We start from the raw sequence: 26,541 nt of genomic DNA, 5'->3' as shown, positions 1-26,541 counted from the left end.
GCCTAGCAGATACTGTTGTTGGAATCTACTTCTCCCTTGTTGTAAAACCTTTGTTTCCTCATATCTCTCAGAACATTAAAGTATTTGAAGACTAAACAGAACATTGTGGGCTCTGGTCTTGTGCTAGGACCTCGAAAATCCGATGCAGCTTCAATTATGGGTCCTAGCACATCTATACTAAACAGTATGTTGAAAATCATATGTAGTATGATTAGTACGCAGTATGTTGTTTTAGTAATCAGTAGGTGAAGACAGATATCAGAAAACAACCTCTACAGACAGTTTCTGAAGGAATAGTCATTGTGTTCCAAGATGACCGCTCCACCGAGGTCTATAATGTCCATTTCCGATTTGTCAAATTTTATGAAACGCGGCAGGGTTGTAGAACCCACCAAAAGTAACTGGCACTACTATTAGGCCTACTACTACTACTGTTACTACTGTTACTACTACTACTGTTACTACTACTACTGTTACTACTACTACTACTACTACTGTTACTACTACTACTACTACTACTACTACTACCACTGGTACTACTACTACTACTACTACTGTTACTACTACCACTACTGTTACTACTACTACTACTACTACTACTACTACTACTACTACTACTACTACTACTACTACTACTGTTACTACTACTGTTACTACTACTACTACTGTTACTACTACTACTACTACTGTTACTACTACTACTACTACTGTTACTACTACTGTTACTACTACTACTACTACTGTTACTACTACTACTACTGTTACTACTACTGTTACTACTACTACTACTGTTACTACTACTACTACTACTACTGTTACTACTACTGTTACTACTACCACTACTACTGTTACTACTACTACTACTACTACCACTACTACTACTGTTACTACTACTACTACTACTACTGGTACTGTTACTACTACTACTACTGTTACTACTACTGTTACTACTACTACTACTACTGTTACTACTACTACTACTACTGTTACTACTACTACTGTTACTGCTACTACTACTGTTACTACTAATATTGTTACTGCTACTACTAATACTTCTCCTTCTACTCCTTTTTAATGATTGCAACGCAAAACAAAAATGTCCCTCTTTCAGTAAGTTTTCTTCAGTTTGGAGCCTAATGAACACGGCCCTGGTGTCTTGGGTGTCGATAATACAACCTTTCTATCAAACCAAAGGACAAAAGGTTGAGTTGCTGGATGTATGAAAAACGCTGGTGGTGTTACCAACCAAGCCTTACTATGTGACCCGGGTCACAGCACCATTGTACCAGAGAGTACATTATATTCTTCTCTGCCCAGAGCACCAATTTCTGCACAACAACACACCATTCAAATACAACCATCTTAACCAATAGAGTCTGTGAACTACAGTTGGCTTTAAATCACAGAGAAGGTGAAGGTCACTGATGAAGTCCAGCCAACATGCTACGGGTGGGTTTCACAACCACTAGACGACCATAATGCTGACTCCATACTGTTGTAAATATGACGTAACAGTTGGTTTATAAACTGATGTATTCAATTGGTCAAATTTATATCTTGCTCATAGCGAACGGCAGCCATTTTGTAACAGTGGCTCTCTATCTCCTATTTGACACAGATCAAAAGTTTAGAGCCGTTGATCCTCATGGCTCACAGTGTGCTACTGCACTGCACTGCCGGGCCTCTCAGGCCACTATGGAACGTAAGCACTGTGGACACACTGTATGTGCATCTGGATGTTTTGTGTATGTCTCTGTGTGTGTGCGTGCGTCTGTGTTTGTTGTGGCGTCTGTGTGTATATAGCAATGTGTAAATGTGTGTGTGTGTGTGTGTGCGCTCGAGCGCAAGATTGTGTGATTGAGTGTATGAGCGTGTGTGTATACATTTTTATGAGAGAGACCATCCCTTCGCTTAACACTGCGTGTCTATGTCCATGGCTGTGTGTGGGCACTGGCTTGGCATTGACCCCTCTGTAACCCCTGACCCGTGACTCCTCAGCAACGTGATTGGTGGTTCTGGGATGGCTCTGCAGTGCATGTGCTGTGGTTGCTGTGGTTGGTTCGGTGGTTGAAAAGCTAGCAGCTTGCACCATCGTGTTGGTCTCCTTCATGTATTCCCACTACAACAAAACACAGCATGGTTAGCAACATCCTAGTTGGGTCAGAATATACTCTAGGAATTCAATAAAATGGTTGTACAAATCCATGTATTTCCAGTGCTCAGAGTTTTCTAAGGAATGAGCTGTCTTTTTTGGGGGGGGGTTTGGTTTGTTGTCCATCTTATTGCTATGAAAAGATATGATGATATATTTTCTCAACTGAAAGAAAACCCATGGTCATGGTCATCATGATGTGTTCATGGAAAGAGCTTCTTTATGTGTCTGTGTCATATTGTACACCTGTCAGTGGCTCTTTGTACCATGATGACAGAGTAGGAATTCACTCTGACGGTCTCCTCGTTGTGCTTTCAGGGGAACCGTTCAGTGTCCTCAACAGCCGATAAACACAGAGCAACACTATTTGAAAATGTCTTTGTTTTCTGGTTCCAAGGTGGTTGGAAATCAGTCGTTGAAAGAAGCGACGAAACCTGTCAAAATAGCTGAGAGTGACATTGATGTAAGTATGAGCACTTTTCCACATTACACACACACACTCTCTTTCTCTCTCTCTCTCCCACCAGCAACACTCAATAACATTTTCCACTGTTCTCGCAAAAGGACATTGAGTTTTGGCTTTAGGGACATTGAGTTTTTGCTTTAGCTGAGATGAGACACTGACTACCATAGATCCTTAGAGAGAGCAGTCTAGATGAGATGAGGAGGGACTACCATAGACCCTTAGAGAGAGCAGTTTAGATGAGATGAGGAGGGACTACCATAGACTCTTAGAGAGAGCAGTCTAGATGAGATGAGGAGGGACTACCATAGACCCTTAGAGAGAGCAGTCTAGATGAGATGAGGAAGGACTACCAATAGACCCTTAGAGAGAGCAGTCTAGATAAGATGAGGAGAGACTACCTTAGACCCTGAGAGAGAGCAGTCTAGATGAGATGAGGAGGGACTACCAATAGACCCTTAGAGAGAGAGCAGTCTAGATGAGATGAGTAGTGACTACCATAGACCCTTCGAGAGAACAGTCTAGATGAGATGAGGAGGGACTACCATAGACTCTTAGAGAGAGCAGTCTAGATGAGATGGGGAGGGACTACCATAGACTCTTAGAGAGAGCAGTCTAGATAAGATGGGGAGGGACTACCATAGACTCTTAGAGAGAGCAGTCTAGATTAGATGAGGGACTACCATAGACCCTGAGAGAGAGCAGTCTAGATGAGATGAGGAGGGACTACCATAGACTCTTAGAGAGAGCAGTCTAGATAAGATGGGGAGGGACTACCATAGACTCTTAGAGAGAGCAGTCTAGATTAGATGAGGGACTACCATAGACCCTGAGAGAGAGCAGTCTAGATGAGATGAGGAGGGTCTACCAATAGACCCTTAGAGAGAGAGAGCAGTCTAGATAAGATGAGGAGGGACTACCAATAGACCCTTGGAGAGAGCAGTCTAGATAAGATGAGGAGGGACTACCATAGACCCTGAGAGAGAGCAGTCTAGATGAGATGAGGAGGGACTACCATAGACCCTTCGAGAGAGCAGTCTAGATAAGATGAGGGACTACCATAGACTCTTAGAGAGAGCAGTCTAGATAAGATGAGGGACTACCATAGATCCTTAGAGAGAGCAGTTTAGATGAGATGAGGAGGGACTACCATAGACCCTGAGAGAGAGCGGTCTACTCTACATGAAATGAGGAGGGACTACCATAGACCCTTAGAGAGAACACACTCGATAAGATGAGGAGGTACTACCATAGACCCTTAGAGAGAGCTGTCTAATAAGAAAATAAGAGTCGTCTATGATGTGTCCTTTTTTGGGGGGGGGATATTTACCTCAACTTCAGGAGGAATTTTTTATTTTTTTTTCTCCTATCAGAGTGTAACTACCACAAAAGGAGTTAGAGTTGTGGTTTTGTAGCTTGTCATGGTTGGACTTTAACCATTTATAAGGATGCTGTTATTCTTCTGTCCACAATGAATATTCCATGGCATCAATACAGCAATCTTACTGCAAACAAAAAAATGATGTATTCAACAGAATGGCAAATTGAGATTAAACACTATAACATATGTTTGGGTCTGCGACAGAAAGCATGCATCCTAATATAGCAATTTTCTCTCGTTTCCAAACTACAAATAATTATTATGCTACATCTTTATGCAAGGACTTGAATAAGATTGAATACTAGTAGTTCAGACGGAGCATTGTGTTTGATCTTACTGCCCTCGTGAGATGACAGTCGTTTGATACATTGAGAGGGGAAGATGAGTTGAACCTTCGTCATGACGTTTGGGTTTCTTCGTGTGAATCCCACATGGTACTCTATTCCCTATATAGTGCACTACTTTGACCATGGCCCTATGGTAGTGCACTATATAAGGATTAGGGTGCGATTTGGGGCCACACTCTTAATCAGGGATTAATTAAGAGGGCTCAGAGGTTCTTGGAAATGTTGACAGAAGTGCCACGTGGGATGTGGCGTATTTACGTAATGGATTCACTCTGCATAATTATCAGCTAATGAGACAGGAGAGAAGGATGTACGTACACGCGCACACGCGCACACACACACACACACACACACACACACACACACACACACACACACACACACACACACATTCATATGCAAGCAGGTTAAATGTGAGAGTAGGGGTGAGATGAATACACAGAGGATAATGACACACACTCTTCACCTGGGTGATGTGATAGGGGTTATAGGAAAGATTGAGAGCCACTGTGGACAGTAACGGCCCTTTCTGTCTCTCCCTGGCCTACAGGTGAAACTCAGTGGGTTATGTGAGCAGGACAAGAACCTGAAGGAACTGGAGGTCCAGATCAGCTCTCTGAAGAACAATAAGGTACTGACACTTCATCTCTATACTCTCATACAGTAAGTCTCACAGCGTTGGAGTCCATTTTCATTTGTAATCAGCCATTATAGGAAGTCAATGTCCATTCAATGTATGAGTTGTTAAAAAATATCCTTGTGGATGGTATTTGAGGTTAAAGGATATTCTTTTGTATGGTTTTTCTTCCACAAATACTCGCATTGTGTGAGTTTCCCGTACTGAGTTGAAATGGAATTTACCTCGACCCTGCTGTCTCTGATATTGACCTCTAACCCCTGACCCATCAGGACAAGCTGGAGTCAGTTCTGGACCTGTCCCGCCAACAGATGGAGCAGTACAGAGACCGGCCGGCCCACCTGGAAAAGATAGCCTACCAGCAGAGACTCCTACAGGAGGACGTGGTGCACATCAGGGCCCAGATCTCCAGAGTGTCCACGGTAAGATTATCAAACACCTGTGAGTGTGTGTGGGACACTCAGAGGAGGCTGGTGGGAGGAGCTATAGGAGGGCGGCTCATTGTAATGGCTGGAATGGAGTTAATAGAACAGAGTCAAACGGAGTTTCATGTGTTTGATACTATTCCATATATTCCCTTTCAGCCATTACAATGAGCCGTCCTCCTATAGCTCCTCCCACCAGCCTCCTCTTATGTGCATGGGTGTGTACCCTGATTCACACTAAGTACTGGCCTGGTTACATATCCACCATAGTTACTGGCACCGTGCTGGAAACGACAATATGAAAATAAACTATCTGAGCCAGCACCGTACGGTTCGGATCAGCCCAACATGGTGAATCGGGCATCTTCGTGTGTGTGTGTGTGTGTGTGTATGTGTGTATGTGTGTGTGTGTGTGTGTGTGTGTGTGTTAGGTACATGCAGATCCTAGTGTATGGTCTTCTGTGTCGTTCAGACTGACACATTCCACGTTATGTGTTCATGAAAACTCTTACCTCGCTGCCTTGTGTTTTGTGTAGGAGATGTCCCGGGCCTGGGAGGAGTACAGCAGGCTAGAGAGCTCAGTGGAACAGCTGAGGACCGCGTTACAGACCACCATGAACTACACCACCACCTCTCAGGTCAGAATGGGTACTGCACCTCAACATCACAGCTCAGTGCGCACACAGTGTTGTTATTCACTGTCTTGAAGAGTGTTCTGAGTGAAAATACTGTTGTGTTTTAGAGCACAGTAGCAACCAGCTAAAGCGTGTGTTTGAAATTCTAGCGGGAGAAATCTGAGATAAAGCGGGAGCTGTGGAGAATGGAAGACGTGATGGCAGGGCTGAGCGCCAGCAAAGCCAACTACAAGATCACCATCAACTCAGTGCAGAACCCAGGTGGGAGAATTATCAACTGCCCAGAGACTTCCGCCAACTATGTTTTACTATATTGAATTCAAATATAACAACTTTATTCGTCCCCTTGGGGGAATTCCTAACTACAATACACTATATGGGAGACAAACAACCATAGTAGTTTTCCATACCAAATAGCCAAATCTAGTCTCCATATACCTTCTTATTCTAACACTTACCATGACAGACAGAAAAGCACAGTCATAAGTTAATTATTGGCCTGTGTGTGGATATGAATGTGAATACGTATGCACTCTTATTCATTTGCTTGTGCTTTTTCTTTTCCAGAGAGGAAACTAGTGCCTTCGGTGTTGGACCCTGCAGTGCCTTCCCAGTGCCCTACACCCCCACTAGGGGAGGTTAGGCCCCCTCCTCTCAGCTCCTACATACTGCCTCACAACCCTGTGCCAAAGTGGGTGAGTGGAAGTTCAGTTTGTAAATCTGGGTTTACTGGGGGATTAGAACCTGTACAATGACCAACTCAGTGGCCTTGTGCTTAGTGTCCGCCCTGAGATTGGAAGGTGTTGAGTTCAATCCCTGGCCGAGACTGTAACAATGGGACCTGATGCATCTCCGCTTGGCCTTCAGTATTAAGGAGATAGATTGGGGGTAAGACCCTGCTACGGACTTAGCGTCCTGTCCAGGGGGTATACTTGTACATTATGTTAGAGTTGTTGATCAACAGCATTGTAGCAACTCCACAATACTAACCTCATTAATAGAGTAGAACGAAGGAAGCCTGTAAAGAATGCAAATATTCCTAAACATGCAACAAGACACTAAAGTAATACTGCAAAAAATGTGGCAAAGCAATTCACTTTTTGTTCTGAATATAAAGTGTTATGTTTGGCGTAAATCCGATACAACACATTACTAAGTACCACACTCCATATTTTCAAGCATAGTGGTGGCTGCATCATGTTATGGGTATGTTTTCTCCTATCACAGCCATTAAACTCTGTAGTTTTAAAGTCACCATGGGGTTTCTTTCCTCTCCAGCAACTGAGTTAAGAAGGACGCCTGTAACTTTGTAGTGACTGGGTGTATTGATACACCATCCAAAGTGTAATTAATAACTTCACCCTGCTCAAAGGGATATTCAATGTCTGTTTTTTTTTAGGTGCCCTTTGCAAGGCATTGGAAAACCTCCCTTGCCTTATTGGTTGAATCTGTGTTTGAAATTCACAGCTCGACTGAGGGACATTACAGATAATTGTATGTGTGGGGTACAGAGATAAGTTAGTCATTAAAAAATAATGTTAAACTATTAGTGCACGCAGTCAATGCAACTTATTATGTTACTTGTTAAGAAAATGTTTACTCCTGAACTTATTTAGGCTCGCCATAACGAAGGGGTTGAATACATATTGGCTCAAGACATTTCAGCTTTTCATTTTTTATTAGTTTGTAAAACATAGCTCCACGTTATGGGGTATTGTGTGTAAGCCAGTGACAAAAACATCTCCATTTAACCTATTTTCTATTCAGGCTGTAACACAACAAATTGTGGAAAAAGTCAAGGAGTGTGAATACTTTCTGAAGGTGCTGTAAATGAAACAGTCATCTGAATATGAAACTAGATAGACCTGAGTTAGTAGAATACATGAAACAGTGAATATGAAACTAGATAGACCTGAGTTAGTAAAATACATGAAACAGTGAATATGAAACTAGATAGACGTGAGTTAGTAGAATACATGAAACAGTCATCTGAATATGAAACTAGATAGCACTGAGTTAGTAAAATACATGAAACAGTCATCTGAATATGAAACTAGATAGACCTGAGTTAGTAGAATACATGAAACAGTCATCTGAATATGAAACTAGATAGACCTGAGTTAGTAAAATACATGAAACAGTGAATATGAAACTAGATAGACCTGAGTTAGTAGAATACATGAAACAGTGAATATGAAACTAGATAGACCTGAGTTAGTAGAATACATGAAACAGTCATCTGAATATGAAACTAGATAGACGTGAGTTAGTAGAATACATGAAACAGTCATCTGAATATGAAACTAGATAGCACTGAGTTAGTAAAATACATGAAACAGTCATCTGAATATGAAACTAGATAGACGTGAGTTAGTAGAATACATGAAACAGTCATCTGAATATGAAACTAGATAGACCTGAGTTAGTAAAATACATGAAACAGTCATCTGAATATGAAACTAGATAGCACTGAGTTAGTAAAATACATGAAACAGTCATCTGAATATGAAACTAGATAGACGTGAGTTAGTAGAATACATGAAACAGTCATCTGAATATGAAACTAGATAGCACTGAGTTAGTAAAATACATGAAACAGTCATCTGAATATGAAACTAGATAGACGTGAGTTAGTAGAATACATGAAACAGTCATCTGAATATGAAACTAGATAGCACTGAGTTAGTAAAATACATGAAACAGTCATCTGAATATGAAACTAGATAGCACTGAGTTAGTAAAATACATGAAACAGTGAATATGAAACTAGATAGACCTGAGTTAGTAAAATACATGAAACAGTCATCTGAATATGAAACTAGATAGACCTGAGTTAGTAAAATACATGAAACAGTCATCTGAATATGAAACTAGATAGACCTGAGTTAGTAGAATACATGAAACAGTGAATATGAAACTAGATAGACCTGAGTTAGTAAAATACATGAAACAGTGAATATGAAACTAGATAGACGTGAGTTAGTAGAATACATGAAACAGTGAATATGAAACTAGATAGACCTGAGTTAGTAAAATACATGAAACAGTGAATATGAAACTAGATAGACCTGAGTTAGTAAAATACATGAAACAGTGAATATGAAACTAGATAGACCTGAGTTAGTAAAATACATGAAACAGTCATCTGAATATGAAACTAGATAGACCTGAGTTAGTAAAATACATGAAACAGTCATCTGAATATGAAACTAGATAGACCTGAGTTAGTAAAATACATGAAACAGTGAATATGAAACTAGATAGACCTGAGTTAGTAAAATACATGAAACAGTGAATATGAAACTAGATAGACCTGAGTTAGTAAAATACATGAAACAGTGAATATGAAACTAGATAGACCTGAGTTAGTAGAATACATGAAACAGTCATCTGAATATGAAACTAGATAGACCTGAGTTAGTAAAATACATGAAACAGTCATCTGAATATGAAACTAGATAGACCTGAGTTAGTAAAATACATGAAACAGTGAATATGAAACTAGATAGACCTGAGTTAGTAAAATACATGAAACAGTCATCTGAATATGAAACTAGATAGACCTGAGTTAGTAAAATACATGAAACAGTCATCTGAATATGAAACTAGATAGACCTGAGTTAGTAAAATACATGAAACAGTCATCTGAATATGAAACTAGATAGACCTGAGTTAGTAAAATACATGAAACAGTGAATATGAAACTAGATAGACCTGAGTTAGTAAAATACATGAAACAGTCATCTGAATATGAAACTAGATAGCACTGAGTTAGTAGAATACATGAAACAGTCATCTGAATATGAAACTAGATAGCACTGAGTTAGTAAAATACATGAAACAGTGAATATGAAACTAGATAGACCTGAGTTAGTAAAATACATGAAACAGTGAATATGAAACTAGATAGACGTGAGTTAGTAGAATACATGAAACAGTGAATATGAAACTAGATAGCACTGAGTTAGTAAAATACATGAAACAGTCATCTGAATATGAAACTAGATAGACCTGAGTTAGTAAAATACATGAAACAGTCATCTGAATATGAAACTAGATAGACCTGAGTTAGTAAAATACATGAAACAGTGAATATGAAACTAGATAGACCTGAGTTAGTAAAATACATGAAACAGTCATCTGAATATGAAACTAGATAGCACTGAGTTAGTAGAATACATGAAACAGTCATCTGAATATGAAACTAGATAGCACTGAGTTAGTAAAATACATGAAACAGTCATCTGAATATGAAACTAGATAGACCTGAGTTAATAGAATACATGAAACAGTGAATATGAAACTAGATAGACCTGAGTTAGTAAAATACATGAAACAGTCATCTGAATATGAAACTAGATAGCACTGAGTTAGTAAAATACATGAAACAGTGAATATGAAACTAGATAGACCTGAGTTAGTAGAATACATGAAACAGTGAATATGAAACTAGATAGACGTGAGTTAGTAAAATACATGAAACAGTCATCTGAATATGAAACTAGATAGCACTGAGTTAGTAAAATACATGAAACAGTGAATATGAAACTAGATAGACCTGAGTTAGTAGAATACATGAAACAGTGAATATGAAACTAGATAGACCTGAGTTAGTAGAATACATGAAACAGTCATCTGAATATGAAACTAGATAGCACTGAGTTAGTAAAATACATGAAACAGTCATCTGAATATGAAACTAGATAGACCTGAGTTAATAGAATACATGAAACAGTGAATATGAAACTAGATAGACCTGAGTTAGTAGAATACATGAAACAGTGAATATGAAACTAGATAGACCTGAGTTAGTAGAATACATGAAACAGTGAATATGAAACTAGATAGACCTGAGTTAGTAGAATACATGAAACAGTGAATATGAAACTAGATAGACCTGAGTTAGTAAAATACATGAAACAGTGAATATGAAACTAGATAGACCTGAGTTAGTAAAATACATGAAACAGTCATCTGAATATGAAACTAGATAGACCTGAGTTAGTAGAATACATGAAACAGTGAATATGAAACTAGATAGACCTGAGTTAGTAGAATACATGAAACAGTGAATATGAAACTAGATAGACCTGAGTTAGTAGAATACATGAAACAGTGAATATGAAACTAGATAGACCTGAGTTAGTAGAATACATGAAACAGTGAATATGAAACTAGATAGACCTGAGTTAGTTAAATACATGAAACAGTGAATATGAAACTAGATAGACCTGAGTTAGTAGAATACATGAAACAGTGAATATGAAACTAGATAGACCTGAGTTAGTAGAATACATGAAACAGTGAATATGAAACTAGATAGACCTGAGTTAGTAGAATACATGAAACAGTCATCTGAATATGAAACTAGATAGACCTGAGTTAGTAAAATACATGAAACAGTGAATATGAAACTAGATAGACCTGAGTTAGTAGAATACATGAAACAGTGAATATGAAACTAGATAGACCTGAGTTAGTAGAATACATGAAACAGTGAATATGAAACTAGATAGACCTGAGTTAGTAAAATACATGAAACAGTGAATATGAAACTAGACAGACCTGAGTTAGTAGAATACATGAAACAGTGAATATGAAACTAGATAGACCTGAGTTAGTAAAATACATGAAACAGTGAATATGAAACTAGATAGACCTGAGTTAGTAAAATACATGAAACAGTCATCTGAATATGAAACTAGATAGACCTGAGTTAGTAAAATACATGAAACAGTCATCTGAATATGAAACTAGATAGACCTGAGTTAGTAAAATACATGAAACAGTCATCTGAATATGAAACTAGATAGACCTGAGTTAGTAGAATACATGAAACAGTCATCTGAATATGAAACTAGATAGACCTGAGTTAGTAGAATACATGAAACAGTCATCTGAATATGAAACTAGATAGACCTGAGTTAGTAAAATACATGAAACAGTCATCTGAATATGAAACTAGATAGACCTGAGTTAGTAAAATACATGAAACAGTCATCTGAATATGAAACTAGATAGACCTGAGTTAGTAGAATACATGAAACAGTGAATATGAAACTAGATAGACCTGAGTTAGTTAAATACATGAAACAGTGAATATGAAACTAGATAGACCTGAGTTAGTAGAATACATGAAACAGTGAATATGAAACTAGATAGACCTGAGTTAGTAGAATACATGAAACAGTCATCTGAATATGAAACTAGATAGACCTGAGTTAGTAGAATACATGAAACAGTCATCTGAATATGAAACTAGATAGACCTGAGTTAGTAAAATACATGAAACAGTCATCTGAATATGAAACTAGATAGACCTGAGTTAGTAGAATACATGAAACAGTCATCTGAATATGAAACTAGATAGACCTGAGTTAGTAGAATACATGAAACAGTGAATATGAAACTAGATAGACCTGAGTTAGTAAAATACATGAAACAGTCATCTGAATATGAAACTAGATAGACCTGAGTTAGTAGAATACATGAAACAGTGAATATGAAACTAGATAGCACTGAGTTAGTAGAATACATGAAACAGTCATCTGAATATGAAACTAGATAGCACTGAGTTAGTAAAATACATGAAACAGTCATCTGAATCTGAAACTAGATAGCACTGAGTTAGTAGAATACATGAAACAGTCATCTGAATATGAAACTAGATAGACCTGAGTTAGTAAAATACATGAAACAGTCATCTGAATCTGAAACTAGATAGCACTGAGTTAGTAGAATACATGAAACAGTCATCTGAATATGAAACTAGATAGACCTGAGTTAGTAAAATGACTCCCTCCTAATCAGTGGTGGTGTCTGAAAGCATTACTAGCTGACAAATCTTTGATTCCTCCCTTCCTTGATTCTTCAGTTTCTCCCCTCCCTCTCAATGCTCATTGGAGCAGAGGCTCCAAGGTTCCTGCCCGCAGGCCTCTACCTCCAATGAACTTTGTGGTACTTTCCAATAAGGTAGAATCTCAATTGTATTTCCTTGATTTCTCACATCCCCTCTCCTCAAAACCCATTAGATGAGAAAGTCAGAGGTTCCCCCCTCTCATCTAACGGTTTTGAGGAGATGAGGAGAAAGGATGCGAGGAATCAAGGAAATGCAATTGAAATTCTTGCTAAGTACTAATTGTGACTGACTTCCTGTATGGGTGTGGCTCTGGTACAGGCAGAAGATGAGGCTCCTCCCAGGCCACCCCTGCCCCGCCTTTACGACTATGAAGACCCGCCCCCCACCATCCCACCCCTCCCCAAAGAGGCAGCAGCGGTCGTAAGACACACGTCGGTTCGAGGGCTCAAACGCCAGTCAGACGAGCGGAAGAGAGACCGTGAGGTCGGAGGGTGTGTCAACGGAGACTGTAAGGTCAGGACAAGCCATTATTTAAATGTATTTAATTAAGTTGTTTATTTTTAGGTCATTCATTTTTAAGACTAGACTTTTTTTGTACTTCTAAGGTGTATGCTGCAGATAACAGTTATTCAGCGGGTGCCGTTTCTGAAGTGGAACAGTCAATTGCGGCACTGTATCAAATCACCGCTGTTTTCAGCTGTCACCATCGAAGCCAGTTTCACGGGACAATAATATTGTCATGGCTAAGTGACTATCATACTGTCACACAGCCATTCTATTCCAAACAGCTGTCCTCTTTCCTCTTCTTTCATGCACTAATCACTATGCATCTGAAAGAACTGAATAGCCAATATGGTGGAAATTAGTTGCCAACACACCTTTCCTGAAGGAGAGGGAATGAGGGTTGAGGAAAAGGTGACAATGTTTTGAAATGAAATGCATCCTTTACTTCACTGAGAGGTAGCGGTTAATTTAAGAGGGTTGGGCCAGTAACTGAAAGTTTTCCGGTTCAAATCCCCGAGCAGACTAGGTGAAAAATCTGTTGATGTGCCCTTGACCAAGGCACTTAATCACAATTGCTCCTGGATGTCACTCTGGATAAGAGCATCTGCTAAATGACTCAAATGTAAAAATGAGAGTATGTCTGTTATGGTGACCATATTACTGCTACACCAGCAGTCACAAGACATGGCCACAGTTAAAAACCACGTGACCGTTGAGTCATGGTAACTAGGCTTCTCCAAAAAATGCATTTGAAAAATCAAATCAAACACTTCATGAGAGCCCTGGCATTGAGTTTGAGCGGAATAGGATCACCTGTTGCCCACTGAGAGCCAGCTCCTCGTAGCTGGTTGATGCATGGAATGAAATAAGTGTTCTTATATGCCCATTATAAACATTTCTATATGCTATGCAATTGCATGAGAAAACAGAGTTTTGATGGCCTCTATTAAAAAGAGGAGGATCCCATTAGCTTTCTATAGGCTGGGCCTACTATAATTATTTCTCAACTTTCCTAATATTAAGCACATTGCTTCGCAACCGGAGTAGCCAACCTGGCTGGCATGAAAATGAACCGCAGGAAAAACGTCCTCCAGTCGCTATGCAGTCTTTTTCCCTGCCCCTGTTCCAACAGCTGCATGATAATGTCCCATTCTAAATCGAAACTAATGTCACACATATATTATCTAGTATATGTAAAGACAACATTAAATTGATAATAGTCTGATGGGTGAGAATATTATGACTTGTGAATGATGCCAGCGTGTGCAGTCTAATTCCTCGATCACACCAATGGTGTCATTGCATTGTGGTACACCAGAAGTACATTAGTTTCCAATGGAACGCTGCGTTTGCCTTGCAGCATTGCGTTGCAGAAGTAGTTGCAGAGCGTTCTGTGAGGTGTATATGTTGGAATTATCGAACGTATGCATCAAACTGTATGTGTAGACGGCTTGACAGAAACGGTAGCAGAAGGTGAATGTTGAACTTTTGTTGCACACATCCAAATGATAATGCGTACTACTTTTGCACAACACACTATCTGTGTGATCAAGGCGTAAGGCAAGATACAGTGCATGCATTTTTGTGACTTTTTCATATCATAGTCGCCTGCATCATGAAGCCTAGCCCATGGGCCTATATGTTTTGAGAAGGTTTGTATCACAGCTAAAGTGGCCAAATAACTTTAAGCCTAGTCTATAGGCCCAAGACCCCTGGAACAGGGTTGGAGAGCCCATAGCTTACAGAGCCTTTAAAAAAAATTTTTTTAACCTTTATTTAACTAGGCAAGTCAGTTAAGAACAAATTCTTATTTTCAATGACAGCCTAGGAACAGTGAAACAAGACCCCTGGAACAGGGTTGGAGAGCCCATAGCCTACAGAGCCTAGTGAAACAAGACCCCTGGAACAGGGTTGGAGAGCCCAGAGCCTTGTGAAACAAGACCCCTGGAACAGGGTTGGAGAGCCCAGAGCCTTGTGAAACAAGACCCCTGGAACAGGGTTGGTGAGCCCAGAGCCTAGTGAAACAAGACCCCTGGAACAGGGTTGGTGAGCCCAGAGCCTAGTGAAACAAGACCCCTGGAACAGGGTTGGAGAGCCCAGAGCCTACAGAGCCTAGTGAAACAAGACCCCTGGAACAGGGTTGGAGAGCCCAGAGCCTACAGAGCCTAGTGAAACAAGACCCCTGGAACAGGGTTGGAGAGCCCAGAGCCTACAGAGCCTAGTGAAACAAGACCCCTGGAACAGGGTTGGAGAGCCCAGAGCCTACAGAGCCTAGTGAAACAAGACCCCTGGAACAGGGTTGGAGAGCCCAGAGCCTACAGAGCCTAGTGAAACAAGACCCCTGGAACAGGGTTGGAGAGCCCAGAGCCTAGTGAAACAAGACCCCTGGAACAGGGTTGGAGAGCCCAGAGCCTAGTGAAACAAGACCCCTGGAACAGGGTTGGAGAGCCCAGAGCCTACAGAGCCTAGTGAAACAAGACCCCTGGAACAGGGTTGGAGAGCCCAGAGCCTAGTGAAACAAGACCTCTGGAACAGGGTTGGTGAGCCCAGAGCCCAGAGCCTAGTGAAACAAGACCCCTGGAACAGGGTTGGTGAGCCCAGAGCCTAGTGAAACAAGACCCCTGGAACAGGGTTGGAGAGCCCAGAGCCTACAGAGCCTAGTGAAACAAGACCCCTGGAACAGGGTTGGAGAGCCCAGAGCCTACAGAGCCTAGTGAAACAAGACCCCTGGAACAGGGTTGGAGAGCCTACAGAGCCTAGTGAAACAAGACCCCTGGAACAGGGTTGGAGAGCCCAGAGCCTACAGAGCCTAGTGAAACAAGACCCCTGGAACAGGGTTGGAGAGCCCAGAGCCTACAGAGCCTAGTGAAACAAGACCCCTGGAACAGGGTTGGAGAGCCCAGAGCCTACAGAGCCTAGTGAAACAAGACCCCTGGAACAGGGTTGGAGAGCCCAGAGCCTACAGAGCCTAGTGAAACAAGACCCCTGGAACAGGGTTGGAGAGCCCAGAGCCTACAGAGCCTAGTGAAACAAGACCCCTGGAACAGGGTTGGAGAGCCCAGAGCCTACAGAGCCTAGTGAAACAAGACCCCTGGAACAGGGTTGGAGAGCCCAGAGCCTACAGAGCCTAGTGAAACAAGACCCCTGGAACAGGGTTGGAGAGCCCAGAGCCTACAGAGCCTAGTGAAACAAGACCCCTGGAACAGGGTTGGAGAGCCCAGAGCCTACAGAGCCTAGTGAAACAAGACCCCTGGAACAGGGTTGGAGAGCCCAGAGCCTACAGAGCCTAGTGAAACAAGACCCCTGGAACAGGGTTGGAGAGCCCAGAGCCTACAGAGCCTAGTGAAACAAGACCCCTGGAACAGGGTTGGAGAGCCCAGAGCCTACAGAGCCTAGTGAAACAAGACCCCTGGAACAGGGTTGGAGAGCCCAGAGCCTAGTGAAACAAGACCCCTGGAACAGGGTTGGAGAGCCCAGAGCCTACAGAGCCTAGTGAAACAAGACCCCTGGAACAGGGTTGGAGAGCCCAGAGCCTAGTGAAACAAGACCCCTGGAACAGGGTTGGAGAGCCCAGAGCCTAGTGAAACAAGACCCCTGGAACAGGGTTGGAGAGCCCAGAGCCTAGTGAAACAAGACCCCTGGAACAGGGTTGGAGAGCACAGAGCCTAGTGAAACAAGACCCCTGGAACAGGGTTGGAGAGCACAGAGCCTAGTGAAACAAGACCCCTGGAACAGGGTTGGAGAGCCCAGAGCCTAGTGAAACAAGACCCCTGGAACAGGGTTGGAGAGCCCAGAGCCTAGTGAAACAAGACCCCTGGAACAGGGTTGGAGAGCCTACAGAGCCTAGTGAAACAAGACCCCTGGAACAGGGTTGGAGAGCCTACAGAGCCTAGTGAAACAAGAGCCCTGCTCAATCACCTGTGAAAACAGAGTTTTGACTGGCAACTATTTAAAAGAGGATCCCAGCTTTCTCGTGCTGCTATATTTATTCTTAACAGTAAGCACATTAATCCGCTTTACAACCAGTGTAGCCTACCTGGGGGGTGGGCCATTATAAATCTGAAGACCAGATACAATTGAGAATAGTCTGATGGGTGAGAATTTTATCAAGTGCTTGTCAAACTGTGAATGAGAGACGGATGACGTGTGAATGAGAGACGGATGACGTGTGAATGAGAGACGGATGACGTGTGAATGAGAGACGGATGACGTGTGAATGAGAGACGGATGACGTGTGAATGAGAGACGGATGACGTGTGAATGAGAGACGGATGAAGTGTGAATGAGAGACGGATGAAGTGTGAATGAGAGACGGATGACGTGTGAATGAGAGACGGATGACGTGTGAATGAGAGACGGATGACGTGCCAATCGTATCTGCTAAATGAACTAGTGTAGCCATTTGGCATAGCCACATCAGGGCCTAACATTAGGATGACTCAGAATATGCTATTCTGTTCTTCTGAAATTGACTACATTTTCTTCATATCACAATGTTTATTTTGACCTGCTTTAAAAACAATCATAGGCCAGGGGTTTCCATTTCCACACTGTGGGGGGCGCAAGTTGTTTTGTTGTTGTTGAAGGCTTTAAACTTACTCTTGAAAGTTGTAATAGTAGAATGCACCAGGTGGGTAGTGAGTGCATCATCAGTGCATCATCAGTTCCTCTTGTCATGTCAGTCATTACAAACCTTAGAGAGATATTTACAACTGATCAGAAATGTCCAGATCAACTAGCCCATGGCACGTTTTTTTAGCCCATATATATTGTTGTAAATTTTGTCACCAAATATCACATGAATACACATTAGACATGGTAAAATGTGTAGAAATCCAGGAAATAAACGTTAAACCTACAACATATTCTCTCCACCAAGGGGAGGGGTGTGAACAGTTTGTCACGAACAATACTAGTGCCCATAGAAATAGATGTGGGGTGGGGTGTGTGCCACGCACATGGGGCCCGCGGGATGTTCCTCAATGCTGGAAACAGGGCCCTGAGTGAAAAGGTTTGGGAACCCCGGGTGTAGGCTATACTAAATGGATTTATTAGACTCATTACTTAGAACTTAGATGTTCCAAAGGTCAGAATCAGTGACTTGTTTTTATTTTTTTTACCTTTATTTTACTAGGCAAGTCAGTTAAGAACAAATTCTTATTTTCAATGACGGCCTAGGAATAGTGGGTTAACTGCCTGTTCGGGGGCAGAATGACAGATTTGTATCTTGTCAGCTCGGGGATTTGAACTTGCAACTTTTCGGTTACTAGTCCAACGCTCTAACCACTAGGCTACCCTGCCGCCCCAGGTTATGTGTGGAAGCCCAGAGATGCTAAATGTGTTAATGAACATAAACGGTCAATTACGGTGAGACCAGCAGTTATTTGAATGACAGTTACCAGCTGACAAAATGTCTTGACCACCACAGTCCTAATTAAGAGCAACATGTATTGTATTGAGTATTAAGTTGACTCAAACCTCACTGATCTAGTGTGATGTCTGCAGTGTGATTGTTGCGTTAACCTCTGTTGCGGTCGTTTCAGGTGGAGCTGCGGTCGTACCTCAGTGAACCAGAGCTGCCGGGGATGGTCCGGAGCAGCATAGGGTCTGAGGGGGGCTACCAGACCCTCCCAAACAAAGGTATCATCAGCTAGCCTGGAATCCAGACCTGGTTGAGGCTTGCATTCCACTCCTTGCCACTTTGTGTATTTTCAGGGCAGCGGTGCTGTGTCAGGGTGGGTTTCCTCCCAAGCATACTGTGACAGTGTTTCCTGTTTCCTGTCCGTCCCAGGTCTGTCAGGCTCATCGTCGCAGCTGAACCAATCCAGTAATATCTCCTCCTACGTGACCCTAAGGAGAGGAGTGGCTGGCTCAGCAGGGAGGGTGAGTCACCACACAAAGGCTGCTTTCTAAAAGTAGTGCACTATTTAGGGAATAGGCTCTGGTCAAAAGTAGTGCACTATGTAGGGAATAGGCTCTGGTCAAAAGTAGTGCACCACACAGGGGATGGAACGAGATATGAGTTACATCCCAAATGGCAACATATTCTCTATATTGGACTAGGAACCGGAAGGTTGCAAGTTCAAATCCCCGAGCTGACAAGGTTCAAATCTGTCGTTCTGTCCCTGAACAGGCAGTTAACCCACTGTTCCTAGGCTTTGTTCTTAACTGACTTAGTTAAATAAAGGTTTAAAAATATATATATATAGTGCACAACTTTTGACACAACTCTCTGTGGTCCAAATGTCCATTCTTTAATGCATGTTTCAAACTCATTCCACAGAGGGCCGAGTGTCTGTAGTTTTTCACTCCACCCTTGTACTTGATTGATGAATTAAGGTCGCTAATTAGTAAGGAACTAACCTCACCTGGTTCTCTAGGTCTTAATTGAAAGGAAAAAATTGAATGAGTTTGACACCCCTGCTTTAATGTTTCCTTGTAACCATATTTATCCTGTGTAAATGCAAGCTTTTCTTTTGGTGCTGAAATCTGTAGTTTTTGATAAATGTTTATTAATGGGGAAGGAGGATTCCGTTATTGTACGGCTATGGATTCCAAATCCAACTGACATCTCTAACAATCAGGACAAGCACAAGTACACAGTAAGCGTTTAAGAATGGATATTTATAAAGTAGTGAGTGGTATTGCACGCTAGAAGTCATAACTTCCTACTCCATTGGAAAACAGTGGATTACAGGGCACAGTTAGACAGACGTCACATTAAATGCTTATTTTATCAAAAACTACAGATTTCAGCACCAAAAAAAAAGCTCACATTTACACAGGACAAACATACACTACATTACCAAAAGTATGTGGACACCTGTTCGTCGAACATCTCATTCAAAAATCATGGGCATTAATATGGAGTTGGTCCCCCCTCTGCTGCTATAACAGCCTCCACTCTTCTGGGAGGCTTTCCACTAGATGTTGGAACATTGCTGCGGCCAGTTTGTGTTCCAATCAATCAAATGTATTTATGAAGGCCTTTTTACATCAGCAGATGTCACAAAGGGCTATACAGAAACCCAGCCTAAATCCCCAAACAGAAAGCAATGCCGATGTAGAAGGTGTCTGATGGGGTTGAGGTCAGGGCTCTGTGCAGGCCAGTCAAGTTCTTCCACACCGATCTCGACAAACCATTTATGTATTGACCTCGCTTTGTGCACGTGGACTGCTCGGCCATGGAAACCCATTTGATGAAGCTCCCGACGAACCGTTCTTATGCTGATGTTGCTTCCAGAGGCAGTTTGGTTTTTTGGCATTTTATAAGGATCTCCATTAGCTGTTGCAAACTTTCCTCTAGGCTCAAATTAAAGATATGACAGATAGGAGTGGCTATAGAGTCAGCTACCATCCTCAGTAGCTTTCTATCTAAGTTGTCAATGCCAGGAGGTTTGTCATTATTGATTGATAATAATAATTTTTCCACCTCTCCCACACTAACTTAACAAAATTCTAACTTGCAATGCTTTTCATTCATTATTAGTTTTTTTATGCATGAATAAGATTGCTCACTGTTCGTTGTTGGCATTTCCTGCTTAAGTTTGTCTACTTTGCCAATGAACTCGGTAGTGAGTGTTGCATCCGAGGACAGACAATTTCTACATTTTTATTTTATTTTTATTTTATTTTTATTTTACCTTTATTTAACCAGGTAGGCAAGTTGAGAACAAGTTCTCATTTACAATTGCGACCTGGCCAAGATAAAGCAAAGCAGTTCGACAGATAAAACGACACAGAGTTACACATGGAGTAAAAACAAACATACAGTCAATAATGCAGTATAAACAAGTCTATATACAATGTGAGCAAATGAGGTGAGATAAAGGAGGTAAAGGCAAAAAAAGGCCATGATGGCAAAGTAAATACAATATAGCAAGTAAAATACTGGAATGGTAGTTTTGCAATGGAAGAATGTGCAAAGTAGAAATAAAAAATAATGGGGTGCAAAGGAGCAAAATAAATAAATAAATTAAAATTAAATACAGTTGGGAAAGAGGTAGTTGTTTGGGCTAAATTATAGGTGGGCTATGTACAGGTGCAGTAATCTGTGAGCTGCTCTGACAGTTGGTGCTTAAAGGTAGTGAGGGAGATAAGTGTTTCCAGTTTCAGAGATTTTTGTAGTTCGTTCCAGTCATTGGCAGCAGAGAACTGGAAGGAGAGGCGGCCAAACATGCTTCAGCACTCGGCGGTCCCACCACTTTGCAACTGAGCCGTTGTTGCTCATAGACGTTCCCACTTCACAATAACAGCACTTACAGTTGGACAGGGTCACCTCTGGCAGGGCAGAAATTTGACGAACTGACTTGTTGGAAAGGTGCCATCCTGTGACGGTGCCACGTTGAAAGTCACTGAGCTCTTCTGTAAGGCCATTCTACTGTCAGTGTTTGTCTATGGAGATTGCATGGCTGTGTGCTCGACTTTATACACCTGTCAGCAACGGGCATGGCAAAAATAGCAGAATCCTCTAATTTGAAGTGGTGTCCACAGACTTTTCTATATTTAGTGTAAGTACAAGGACATTTTTACAAGTATCGATTGACAGCGACTCAATATAGTTAAAGGTGCAGTCCGCCCACACTCGTCGCCAGTCAACTTCATTGTACTTGTACATTGTGGAGTTGAGAAACTCTGCTATCTTGTCCTAAGACTAAATACTGAATTTGTGTTGAAGATGCGTCTGTTTTTTCCTTTGTTTTTCCTGTCTTCCTCCTCTCCTTTCCTTTCTCCCTCTTCATATCACATGTCTATAGCACTACCCATCTCATATCTCTTTCACTATGTTTCTCTCTCTCTCTCACTCACTATCTCCCTCTCTTACGATCTGTCCCAGGAGAGACCTAAGAGTGCCTTGGAGCAGCTGTACTCTTCCGACCAGCAGCCCCAGTCTCTGGCCCAGGCCCCACGGAGCCGCATGAGTGCTGAGGAGCAGCTGGAGCGTATGAAGAGACACCAGAGGGCCCTGGTCCGCGAGCGCAAGAGGAACCTCAGCCAGGGAGAACGTCACTCCACCACCCATCGTTCCTCATCCACTACCAGGCCTCTCTCCTCCACTGACCTGGGCTCAGTACGTTCCCCCCCTCCCCAACCCCGCAGCAGAAGCAGGGACCACTGCCACTGTCACGCCCCTGCCGAACCCCTCACATAGGAGCCACCGCCACAAGCACTAACATGCTAAACGGCTTATTTTAACACCATTCTCCCACTCTCTCCCCCATGTGTAACCAATGGCAGTAACATTAGTAAAGTTAGCATCATGCTAAGGGTCGTGGGGCTGGTGCTAAGCCGGGGCCAGCTAGGCTGGGCTGCAGAGCAGTCAGACTGTGCGTGGTGGAGGCCGCTTTGGGGAGTAGGGGAGGGGATATCTGTCAGAGATGGACTGTAAGACAGCGCTGTTCCCCATATTAAGGTGTAGGGGTTGAGTTTACCCCATCACTTGTGCCCCTGTGTGTTACCTCACTGACACACTGAATGTATATCAAGGAGAAGAGGTGGGCATCTCTGCCTTCCCTCCCTCTCTGTCACAAGAGAAGAAAAGGCCATTCTATGTACATTTACATTTCTGTACATATACATTTTTATTAATTTACTGAAGGATATTTTCAGTAGCCTATACATTTGTAAAGTTATATTTTATAGAGATTTGATGAAATGGGGATGGGGAAATGTGTACCATGTTTGAACAAATCAACGAGGAAGTGGTACAAATCATTACCAAATGTCCCTGCTCCCTCAGTCATTACCAAACATACCTGCTCCCTCAATCATTACCAAACATACCTGCTCCCTCAATCATTACCAAACATACCTGCTCCCTCAATCATTACCAAACATACCTGCTCCCTCAATCTTTACCAAACATACCTGCTCCCTCAATCTTTAACAAACATACCTGCTCCCTCAATCTTTAACAAACATACCTGCTCCCTCAGTCATTACCAAACATACCTGCTCCCTCAATCTTTAACAAACATACCTGCTCCCTCAATCATTACCAAACATACCTGCTCCCTCAGTCATTACCAAACATACCTGCTCCCTCAATCTTTAGCATTACACGAATGAATCTAATGAAAGTGCCTTTTTTTGCTGATTAATTATTTTCTTCTCACAAAATTGCCCATCAACCTCACTTTTTCCACCCTGGTTGTCTTATGGCGTGCTATGGCTACCACAGAATCAGATTAATTGAGCCTATGATCGTCAAAAGACGAGGGACATCACATTACAAAGTCTAATATATTATCTAACACACAATCTTAACCAGATTGCTGTGAGCTCATCAATAATAGCTTCTAACTGCATTACTGATCAGCCTTTGTGTTCCCAGCTCCTACTTACAGTTGGCAATACTTACTTAATCAGCTTTTGCTGGTTACAGAGTTTTATTTTGTAGTTCTTCACCATAATAGCCAGAGTTTACACTACTTCTCATTTTAGACTCTCTTTTAGGTCATTTGAATCTGCTCATCTTATACCACACCATGCCACATCAAACAGTCTCTTATTCACACCTTTTAGTTGGTGCTACATCAACATTAGCACAGCCTCTTTAAGACCACAACAAAGACGTTTCTACTTGGCTGTGGATGACCGCTACAACGGTCCACTTCCACGGTCAAGGTCATAGTGAGCGAGTACTCCAGTCTGAGTACCTTTTAATTGGCCTATTTTATCTTATTCACTGCAGATGAAAGGACAGGAAAGGGATAAGCAAAATGGCTGCCGAAAGCCTACCATCAAGGCAGGTGTAAATTCCACCATATTTCTTTCACCCCATCCCAATTTGTTTTAAATCAGCAAGGATGTGAAAATAGCACAAAGGAAGGGAAATAATGGACAGCTCATTGTTAAGTGAATCTGTAAAACAAAAAAATCACAACTCCTTCACTCCTGTTATATTCTAATGTAGAGATCTGCACTCGAGAATAAAGTAACGTTGCTTCTACAAAATCTCTTCTGGCTGTGTTTTTCCATTTGGCAGGGGGTTTGATGAGTATGTATGCATGCATTTTCCCTGTGATGTGATTTTCCTCCGTCCACCGAGCACAATGACGCATGTGATGCACTTTCTCCTCACAGCATGGGAATACATGCTGATGAGGCCTACACCCGCTGCAGTGGGAACTATGCACGCGTGGGTTTAAGAGCTTGGACACAAACAAATACACTCATACAAACAGTTATTTACTCAAAACACAAATGTGTTTATGGGTTTGGAAAAGCAAAGGAGAGTGTGTTGGTTTGTGCTCACAGGTTAATCAATATCGTTTGGTGGTTGTTTCTGATGTAATTCATCTCATGTAATTCATGTAATTCAAATTTCCTCATGAAACCAGGAAAACAAAAAAATACAATGATAGATTTAATTTTCAGGAAAGCCATTTTTTCTTTTGGATATACACTACCGTTCAAAAGAAGAAGGTCTTTGTTTCTGGCCATTTAGAGCCTGTAATCGAACCCACAAATTCTTATGCTCCAGATACTCAACAAGTCCAAATAAGATCCGTTTTATTGCTTCTTTAATCAGAACAACAGTTTTCAGCTGTGCTAACATAATTGCAAAAGGGTTTTCTAATGATCAGTTAGCCTTTTAAAATGCTAAACTTGGATTAGCTAACACAACGTGCCATTGGAACACAGGAGTGATGGTTGCTGATAATGGGCCTCTGTACGCCTATTTCATTAAAGATCAGCTTTTTCCATCTACAATAGTGGTTTACAACATTAACAATGTCTACTCAGTATTTCTCATCAATTTGATGTCATTTTAAATGGACAAAAAAATTGCTAAGTGACCCCAAACTTTTGAAAGGTAGTATATATGTCAACAGTCCTTCCTCCAAAGGACCATTCTAAGGATTAAGGTTTGTGAAAATCATTAAAATAATGGTATTCATGGTATTTTTTTGCCCTGGTTTAGTGGTCAGATACAATGGGCCTTTAAAATGATCCGTTATTTTTCTGGCCATGCACTGCGGAAATCATGTTGTATGTATGTTTTTTATTTTATCTCACTCGAGTTGTGTGTTATGCAGGGGGTCCCTGATGAATTTGCTATCACAAAAGGGGTCCCAGGCCCCAAACTGTTTCAGAAATCCCCCCCCCCCCTCTAGTGGTCAGATAAAGTAACTGTTGTTTGTCCCCCCCTAGTGGAGGCGAGAGCAGCAGGACTTTGATTTGCAGCAGGAGCAGAAAGCTCAGGTGGTGGAGCGACTGGGTGCCGAGGGCCAGAGCGACGAGGGGCGTAGAGAGCTGAAGGAAAGGGAGAGGATCCAATCAGATGAGTGGCTCACGGTGATGGCCACGCCCATGAGGGGAACTGACATGGAGCCCCTCGACTACAACCTGAACCTCAGTCGTGAGGTACGTTCATGAATGGCTAATCGATTTTCTCCTATCAACACTCTTATTGATGAATATTATACCTGTACACATAAGTGGTTAAAAAGGGGAAGTTCAGTATTTTACCTCACCTTAAAAGTAGTCTATGGGCCTGGAGAAACTGTAATCCATCCTTCTTTAAACAGCCACTACAAACTGTATAATACCGAACATCCCCTTTACGACTATGCAGATGTGGATGGTTTTGATTTAGAGGCTAGCCTGTAGCTCATACCGTAGCTCTGTACTGTAGCTCTGTAGACTTACCATTCACCACATACACAATTAAGATGCAAAGTGAACTAATGCTTTCAACTGCAATCACATAACCTTGTTTTTGTAGAACCTTATAGCATTATGCTGAACCGCAAAGTTTGAATTTATCTGACCCCAACAGACCATTTACAGTGCCTACTGAAAGTATTCACAACCCTTGACTTTTTCCACATTTTGTTGTGTTACAGCCTGAATTTTTATCATGATCAAATGTAGATGTTGTCACTGGCCTACATTCAATACCCCATAATGTCAGTGTAATTATGTGGAAAAAGTGGAAATCTTTTACAAATTGATTAAAAATGAAAAGCTGAAATGTCTTGAGTTAATAAGTTGCATGGACTCACTCTGTGTGCAATAATAGTCTTTAACATGATTGTTGAATGACTAACGCACACATGCTATTATCTGTAAGGTCCCTCAGTCGAGCAATGATTTTCAAACAAAGATTCAACCACAAAGACAAGGGAGGTTT

General features: G+C 41.6%; 1 protein-coding gene across 6 annotated transcripts in view; it reads left to right on the top strand.

Annotated features, from left to right (window-relative positions):
• Nucleotides 1-26,541, top strand: part of LOC109897714 (pleckstrin homology domain-containing family A member 7) — a 201,775-nt gene that overhangs the window by 168,314 nt on the left and 6,920 nt on the right. For 5 of the 6 annotated variants that reach the window (XM_020492245.2, XM_031833041.1, XM_031833042.1 and 2 more), the window contains 11 exons: nt 2,550-2,615; nt 4,894-4,974; nt 5,253-5,402; nt 5,942-6,043; nt 6,190-6,301; nt 6,608-6,735; nt 13,218-13,412; nt 18,947-19,043; nt 19,195-19,286; nt 22,240-22,473; nt 25,560-25,772. In XM_020492245.2, the coding sequence (XP_020347834.2) occupies nt 2,550-2,615; nt 4,894-4,974; nt 5,253-5,402; nt 5,942-6,043; nt 6,190-6,301; nt 6,608-6,735; nt 13,218-13,412; nt 18,947-19,043; nt 19,195-19,286; nt 22,240-22,473; nt 25,560-25,772 (1,470 nt within the window). Of the gene's footprint in view, nt 1-2,549; nt 2,616-4,893; nt 4,975-5,252; nt 5,403-5,941; nt 6,044-6,189; nt 6,302-6,607; nt 6,736-13,217; nt 13,413-18,946; nt 19,044-19,194; nt 19,287-22,159; nt 22,474-25,559; nt 25,773-26,541 lie in introns of all 6 variants that reach the window. The other variant, XR_004211154.1, reaches the window with a different exon arrangement.

Source organism: Oncorhynchus kisutch, linkage group LG10 (genome assembly GCF_002021735.2).
Source record: "Oncorhynchus kisutch isolate 150728-3 linkage group LG10, Okis_V2, whole genome shotgun sequence".
Classification (NCBI taxonomy): domain Eukaryota; kingdom Metazoa; phylum Chordata; class Actinopteri; order Salmoniformes; family Salmonidae; genus Oncorhynchus; species Oncorhynchus kisutch.
This window is presented reverse-complemented; position numbering and strand designations above follow the sequence as displayed.